The 8,412-nt window shown below is 41.3% G+C and overlaps 1 protein-coding gene across 13 annotated transcripts in view; it reads right to left on the bottom strand.

Moving 5' to 3' along the window:
• Window positions 1-587: 587 nt before the first annotated feature.
• Window positions 588-8,412, bottom strand: part of PNPLA4 (patatin like phospholipase domain containing 4) — a 40,351-nt gene continuing 32,526 nt past the window's right edge. For all 13 annotated transcript variants that reach the window (XM_053308381.1, XM_053308371.1, XM_053308369.1 and 10 more), the window contains 2 exons: window positions 7,765-7,917; window positions 588-1,573 (listed from right to left, as the gene is read on the bottom strand). In XM_053308381.1, the coding sequence (XP_053164356.1) occupies window positions 1,442-1,573; window positions 7,765-7,917 (285 nt within the window). In that variant the 3' untranslated portion in view covers window positions 588-1,441. The remainder of the gene's footprint in view (window positions 1,574-7,764; window positions 7,918-8,412) is intronic.

Genomic DNA, 8,412 nt, shown 5'->3' with positions numbered 1-8,412 from the left:
TATGCCTTGTCCAACAGTTCCAGGAGTCGGGTGAAGGGAAGTGCCCCACTTTGGAGCCCCAGGAATGCACCACGCAAGTGCGTGGCATTTTAGCTTTTATGTCCAAGCCACTCATAGCAAATAGCAGATAACTCAATGATTAACAGAGAACATCATGAGAGACTGGAAATACATAAACAATTTCTGAATTTCTTAAACATCTCAAGTTTATGTTGTGACACAGGACTCAAGCAGAATCAGTCCTGTTCTTGTATTATAATATCAGCAGCATTCTTACTACTATAAATTCAAAACCTGTAGGTCCCACCAACACAGGAACTAATATGAGTGAAGTAAGTCTCCCCGTCACTCCCCTCAGACATTTGGACAATTCTGACATCAGCAAATTCCAGTTTATGGACAATAATTGTCTTAGCAACATTCACTTCATCCAAATGGCTCACCAAGTGATTACGAACCAAAGTAGTTTATATTCTTGATGGAGAACACATCAATATAATTTAAGAATGGTCCAACTTTTTTCAAAGTATTTTATAGGACAGAAAGCAAAAATGAGATTTTTTAAAAGTCTATGCAAATTAAAAATGTAAGGTTATATAATTTATTGGAGAACAAGATGTACTAACTACAAAACACAAATGCATAAAAATATACGCAGATAATTTCTTTGGTCTCCCACAGTGTCTTTGTAATTGGAGTTCATGCTTGAGACTACAGTAGGGGGAAAAGATCTAAAACAAGAACATGAGTATGAAACTCTACACATACAGTGTATATTTTCACTATGGCTCACATTCACTGTACTGGTGTAACAGTGGCTGATATCTGGAATATACACCTATGAGCAATGGGAGAAGAAGCTATTTCTATGATCTCCCCTTAGCCTCCTGAAAATATGTCCCTGAGAACTGAGCAACCCTCAGGGACATATTTTTGAGATGTCCAAAAAGCGATGATTTCGATTCAGAGGGAAAGCGAGATAATCTAAAATTGCCCCTTGTACAACAGTGCAACATTAGTCTGGATGTCAGTCAATGTCTCACCAAAACAGTGCTAGTCTGGATATTAGCCAATATAGACAAATATCTCATATCTAAGGAATGCCAGCAATAATATTTCAGCATTTCTAGAATTAATACTCCATACTGTGCTAGCCATTCTACAGCACCACACAAGAGAAAACACTTTGATTTTTATTCCTTTAATCTCTAAAAAGCAGATTCTCTTTCTACATAAGTCAATTCAATTTCATTTGAACCCATTTATATGTTCAATCTAACACACCTATATACAAACACTTGTTTGACAGTGACAGATGCAATTCCTTTGGCATTTATTTTAGATAAAAAGAAATTCTGACAGCAATCCCGTGAGCTCTGCGGAGTCTTTGTAGCTTTGCTCTGACAGACATCAGACTCTGTTAATTTTCAACACACATATTCTATTCAAACCAGTTTTCCTTCAGTAAAAAATGTACGGCATCATCATATCCATCTTGGTATAGTGATTCCATTTTCTTTTGACATGGTGGAAATAGAGCCTGATGAAGTCTTACAAAGTTGGTTACGGACAACTGCAGCCCAGAAGCAAGACAAATGTAAGGATTGTATTTTTCAGCATTCAGCTTTTTTTTTTTTTAACAGAACTATCTATCTATCTATCTATCTATCTATCTATCTATATATATACTGAAAAGCAATATAATAGAGTTCATAATTATAACAGCCTAATATTTTGTTTGTTTCCATTAGCTTGTTTTTGAGGTAATACATGGGGCTGCCTTTGTGCATAGTTTGGAAACTACAATTGGTACAGAATGTGGGAGCCAGATTGGTCTCTGGGTTTACCCGAAGGGACCACATAACACTGATTCTAAAAGAACTGCACTGGCTGCCAATATATTTCCCAGCAAAATACAAAGTGCTGGTAATTACCTATAAAGCCCTTAACGGCTTAGGTCCAGGGTACTTAAGAGAGACCCTTCTCTGTCATGAACCCTGTCACCTATTAAGATCATCTGGAGAGGTCTGGTTACGGTTGCCACCAACTCGTTTAGTGGCATCTCGGGACAGGGCCTTCTCTATGGCTGCCCCAGGGCTTTGAAAAGTGCTCTCTGCTGAAATAAGAGCATATCCTTTTCTGTTTGTTTTTAGGAGGATCCTAAAGACGTACCTATTTTCCCAGGCTTTCGCTGAAATCTAATTTTTAAATTTTAATGTGTTTTTATCTATTGTGATTTTTATCTGTTTTATGGATTTTAAATGTTTTATATTTTATATTATGTTTTAATCTGTATACCGCCTAGAGATTTCTATATTAGGCGGTATAGTAATTAATTAATTAATTAATTAATTAATTAATTATGAAATATAGGGAGGTTTCATGTGACTTGTTCTGATATTCAACCAGAGTTGTGAGATGAAAAGTTTTCCAAAATGAAATTGTTTGGGGGGAAAGTCCCCATACTTTATTTGTCCAAGGAAAATTTTCTATTTGCCAAAATGTGGCTACTTGAAAAACTTTTAAGATACAGTGAAGGGAAATTAATATAGTGGAGGTTTTGTTTTGTTCCTTAACTGTAAAATAGGCCGAAAAACATGTCAGATCACTATCTATTTACAGAATCAGAAGAGTTTGTATAGTAACTTGTTTTAGAAAAAAATGACAATTTTATGCAAATACTAGGAAAATTGCATCAGAAAATTTTCCAGTTCTAAATTTTCTAGAAAACCCACATTTCTTCACTCAACATACAAGTTATTACCATCATTTATAATAATTTGACCCCACCTTTCCAAGGAGCTCAGGCCATTGAGCATGGAGTTATTCCATAATTTTATTATTTATTTTATTTATTTATCATATTTTTACACTGCCCAAAACTTACGTCTCTGGGCGGTTTACAACAAGATTAAAAGTAAAATGTTAATTAAAAACAAAAAGTCTGTATTGCGTTTATGCTTTTGTTTTAAATTTTTAATCAGATTTGTTTAATTTCCCCCCCCCCTTAATATTTTAATGGTGTCTTTTTTACCATCTTGTGTTTAAATTTTTTGCTGTAAACTGCCTTGGGATTGCTTTAATGAAAGGTGGTATATAAATTTAACAATCAATCAATCAATCAATCAATAAAAACAAAAAATTTAAAAGCAAGAAATTTAAAACACAATTTAAAAACAATATTCTAAAAACAACATTAAAACAATCAAAACAATATCAGTTAAAAGTCTGGGTGAAGAAATGCGTCTTTAGAAACTTTTAAAAAGATGTCAGAGATGGGGAGGCTCTTATTTCACTAGGGAGCACATTCCAAAGCCTCGGGGCAGCAACGGAGAAGACCCGTCCCTGAGTAGCCACCAGACGAGCTGGCAAAATGCAGCCAGGTGGCAAATGCAGACAAGGTGGCAAATGCAGACGGACCTCTCCTGATGATGATCTCAATGGGCGGTGGGGTTCATAACAAAGAAGGCGTTCTCTTAAAAACCCAGGGCCCAAGCTGTTTAGTGCTTTATAGGTTATGACCAACACCTTGTATTTTGCCCGGAAACATATTGGCAGCCAGTGTAACTCCTTCAATACGGGAGTAATATGGTCTCTCCTGGATGACCCAGAGACCAATCTGGCTGCTGCATTCTAGACCAACTGTAGTTTCCAGACTACGTACAAAGGCAGCCCCACATAGAGCACATTGCTGTAATCCAGTCTGGAGGTTACCAGCAGATGTACCACTGTTTTGAGGTCATCTAACTCAAGAAACGGACGTAGCTGGCATATCAGCCAAAGCTGATAGAAGGCACTTCTGGCCACTGTCTCAACTTGGGACACCAAGGAGAGACTTGGATCCAGAAGCACCCCTAGACTGCGTACCTGTCCCTTCTGGGGAAGTGTGACCCCATCCAGAACAGGCATTTGTCTCTCGAGTTCCAACCCCGCACAATGAGCACCTCCGTCTTATCTGGATTCAGTCTCAGTTTGTTATCCCTCATCCAGCCCATTACCGACTCCAGGCAGGCATTTAGGGAGGTTATGCCCTCTCCTGATGATGCTGACATGGAGAAATAGATTTGGGTGTCATCAGCATACTGATAGCACCCTGCACCAAATCTCCTGATGATCTCTCCCAGCGCTTTCATGTACACCTTAAAGAGCATTGAAGACAATACGGAGTTCTGGGGGACGCCATATAAAAGTTCTGATTTTGAAGAACAGCAGTCTCCAAGGTACACCATCTGGAACCTGCCAGAGAGGTAGGAGCGGAACCACTGCAAAGCAGTGCCTCCCACCACCAACCCCCTCAGACGCTCCAGAAGGATACTATGGTTGATAGTATCGAAAGCCGCCAAGAGGTGCAAAAGGACCAACAGAGTCACACTTCCTCTGTCCATTCCCAGTTGGAGATCATCCATCAGGCCGACCAAGGCAGTCTCCACCCCCATAGCCAGCCCAGAAGCCAGTTTGAAATGGGTCTAGATAATCCGTTTCCTCCAAGACTGTCTGGAGCTGGGAGGCCACCACCCTCTCAATTACCTTGCCCAGCCACGGAAGGTTGGAGACAGGCCTGTAGTTACTCAGCTCCGAGGGATCCAAGGTAGGCTTCTTTAGAAGCGGTCTAATAATTGCCTCCTTAAGACTAGGAGGCATCCTACCTTCCCTCAGAGATGCATTTATAATCTCTACCAGGCCTTCTACAACAACCTTCCTGCTAGATCGAACAAGCCATGTTGGGCAAGGGTCAAGAGGACAGGTGGTGGGCCGCACCGTTCCAATCAGCTTGTCCACATCCTCAGGAGTCACAAACTGGAAGTGATCCAACCTAACCACATAAGAGGACTCACTGGATACCTCCACATCAGATACTGAAGTAAGTGCAAAATCCAAGTCAAGACAAAATCCAAGTCGGCCCAAATATGAGAGATTTTTTCCACTTAAACACATCACAGCGGGTAATAGATGGTTCCAAATTCTGATTCAAGGGAGGAGGAGCACATACAAGCCCTCTCACAACCCTGGACAACTCTGCCGGACGTGAATTTGCGAATGCAATACGGGCAGAAAAGAACTGCTTCTTTGCCGCACGTATCGCCTGAGCATAGGTCTGTAAATGCGCTCTATGTTGCAATCTGTCGGATTCAAGCCGAGTCGTTCTCCACCTGCACTCTAGTCATCTACCTCGCCGCTTCAGCCCCCGTAGTTCTTCCCTATACCAAGGGGCCAGTTCTGAAGCGGGTCGGAGAGGACGCTTAGGAGCGATCATGTCTACCGCCCCAGTGAGTTTGCTGTTCCAATTCTTCACCAGGACATCAATCATAATGCCCTTCAATAGTAAAATAGGTCGTCTCAGGCTGACCAGTACTAGGAATATGCACGGAACTGGCGGAGGCCGGTTTGAAGGGGGGGGGACACAAGGGCAGGGGAAGGTGCACTTATCCCCCCGCCACATTTCCCCCTTTGGTGCTCTATTAAAAACCAGTCTGGCAGGGCGGCAGCATACCTCCCTGCCACCCCGTTCCCTCCTCGGTCCAAAAGTGACCAGAACTACCCCATGTGTGTGTACGTCAGCGCGCGCAAGCAAGCACATGTGCCCAACATGTGTACACACACGGGGTACTTCCGGTCACATCTGGACCGAGGAGGGAACGGGGTGGCAGGGAGGTATGCTGCCACCCTGCCAGACTAGTTTTTAAGAGAGCGCCAGTGAGGGAAACGCGGGGGGGGGGGGAGTGCATCCTCCCCTGCCGTTAAAGGTGTTCCTCCCGCCTTCAAACCGGCTGAACTGCCGGCTGTTCAAACCTGAGGCCTGTAAAAAGGGCCTCCAAACAGGTTCATGCACATCCCAAACCAGTACAGTAGTGAAAAGGGGTCACCCAGACAAGTTGTATCTAGAGGACACCCCAGGAACAAGTAACGTTGTTGATTTAACTTTTTAAAGAACACTCTCAAAAATTAGAAGACTGAGAATGAAAATGCACTATAGCCTCATGCTGTCATGGAATCCTGGAAGGATAAGAGAAGAGCTCAGATACAAGAGCTCTGTGCACTGTGTGACTGTTAGGCTAATGAACAGCTAACAGGCCTTACAGGGGAAAGGAAGTAAGATTAGGGTTAGGGGCTGCAGGCTAGGATGCTAGAGCAGTCAGATGTGAAATTAAGGATCTTTTTTCTTCTAGTCCATGATGCAAATAAATTTTAAAGGGCTGTGCTACCTCTAAGCTAAGATGGGGCTGATTAATTAGGATCAGCTTACAGTGCTTCCCACATTGTCATTAATCTTGACCAATAAAGCGCTACCTTACTGAAGTTCAGGCTGACTAAGCAGAAAGCTGCTCACATAGCCCAGAACCTGAACAGTGCAGCTGGAGGGAATATCCCATCAGAAGGGAGAGAAGAAGAAAAACACAAAACAATACACTTTGTTCTACTAGATTTATTCTCAGAGTGACACTGAGAAGTAGGCCACCCTGAAAAACAATAGCTTGCCCACAAGTCTCCTGAGCAGATCTGGCCCTGGGTTTTTCCTATTTATCCAGTCCTCTGTCTACTAGGGATCCAAAACTAGAGTCTCAATTGATTAATTATCACTGTTACTTGAATAAAACCTCATCAGAACTTTTATTCCCTAATGAGACAAAATTTTAATTGAAGTTGGTAATAGTTTTGAATAGTTTTGAGGAAAGCAGGTAGCTTCAAATTAGCACCTAATTTGTGAAATGATGAAAATACAGTGTAATATAACAGCGTTCCTAGAATTCACTATACAGTGCCCAAATTCTCATTTTACAACTCTAGTCTATAATAAAGTACCCATTTGATTTATTTTCCCAGAGCTTCCTTCCTGCTCATATAAACAGTGGATTTCTGAGTCTTCTGAAATTCCTCCATTGCCTTTTAATACCATTGATAATCTGAAATAAAACTTGTGCCAAAAACTTTTACATATCCTACACCCATGAAGAATCCAATGTCTTTTAGAGACACGTAACTCATGCCTGGCTTTTTGTTGCTTCTGAGGCTGCTTCTGGAGGGAGAGGAGATAAGTTAAAATCACTTCCCCCTTCCCTTCTGCCCACTCTGTGCTGTGGAATGCTGTCTCCACACAGCAAGCCACTCAAGTTCAAGCACTTACCATATAGAGACTGAGGGCGTTTTCTCCTCACCATTAAAAAAGCCACTAAAGCTATTGCCATGCAGTGGTTGTCAGTTAAACTAACCCCAAGAAAGGAGGTGATACAACAGCACAGCTTTCGTATCACCTACAAGTCAAAAGATTTTTAAACATGGCTTTTTTTGTTTTGCCGTCTGTTACTTTAAAGATACAACTTATCTGAAGACCTAGTGCCAAACAGAAGTAACAAACTTACCAGCCAAATAAAAGTACAAAGGTTTTGTTTTAGTTTATGAGATAGCTTAAGCATTCTCTCTTCTTCTGGCCTTTGTTGGCGTTAGTGGCCTACATCTTCTGTAGCCCAGAAGAGAGGGAGAGAACACCATGTCCCCCTCCCCTCTGGGCTGTGGGAGAAGCCTTTAAGTCATTCTGCAGGCAGTCACTCTGTAAGGGCACTGCTCTTTTTGTGCTGCAGAAGATTTAGGCCACTGAATTTAATTGTCAAAATTTTACTTTAGGGGAATGGGAGTTTGAACCAGACAGTGTTAAAGAAAGCTACATACCCAGAAATATACAGTGAGAATTACAACGTTATAAAATCTATCTTTAAGCCCAAATGTTTAGTACAATCGTCAAAAATTATTGCTAAGCTGTGCACTCACCATTAAGTCTTGTTTGGCGACTTTAACATAGGCATCTATGCGTCCTTTATCATGTGGGCATATGTCTAGTCGACCACAAAAAGGAGAAACAGTCACAGTTCGACCCACTGGCAGGATTGGGAGGCCATTGGTTAAACCTCCATCAATCCATTTCTAGTAGAAAATGAAACTGGATTATGTTATGTCAGTATTTAAACAGGTTCATTATTCTATCTTTGCATATGTTCCATTGACCTGTGAAAGGTGTGGCCCCTGCCTATAAAACAACCCTTTAAGATGTAGATTTCTCTAACACCTGCTAGCTCAGTGCACAGGTTTAGTTAACAGTTTATTCAAAAGTGCATAAATTTCCTGTTACAAAATGTCTTTTCAGATGCTAACCAGAAACATGTTGCTATATTCCATTTTGAGAACATCCTGCTTCTTTTTTCTTCTAGCTTTTACAATTGCTTTTGCCAAAACTTATCTTATCATATCCCCTTCTTAATTATCTCAACCCACAACACTTAAGGTGCTCCTCAAAATGTATTACATACAGAGTGATGTGTTATGCATAGGACTCACTGCAACCCATCAGAGAATGTCAGAGTCTTCATGAGTTGTTTGCCAGCAGTTCATGTTGGGGCCAATAAAGCATAATGAATTCAA

The sequence above is a fragment of the Hemicordylus capensis genome, chromosome 3 (genome assembly GCF_027244095.1).
Source record: "Hemicordylus capensis ecotype Gifberg chromosome 3, rHemCap1.1.pri, whole genome shotgun sequence".
Classification (NCBI taxonomy): Eukaryota; Metazoa; Chordata; class Lepidosauria; order Squamata; family Cordylidae; genus Hemicordylus; species Hemicordylus capensis.
This window is presented reverse-complemented; position numbering and strand designations above follow the sequence as displayed.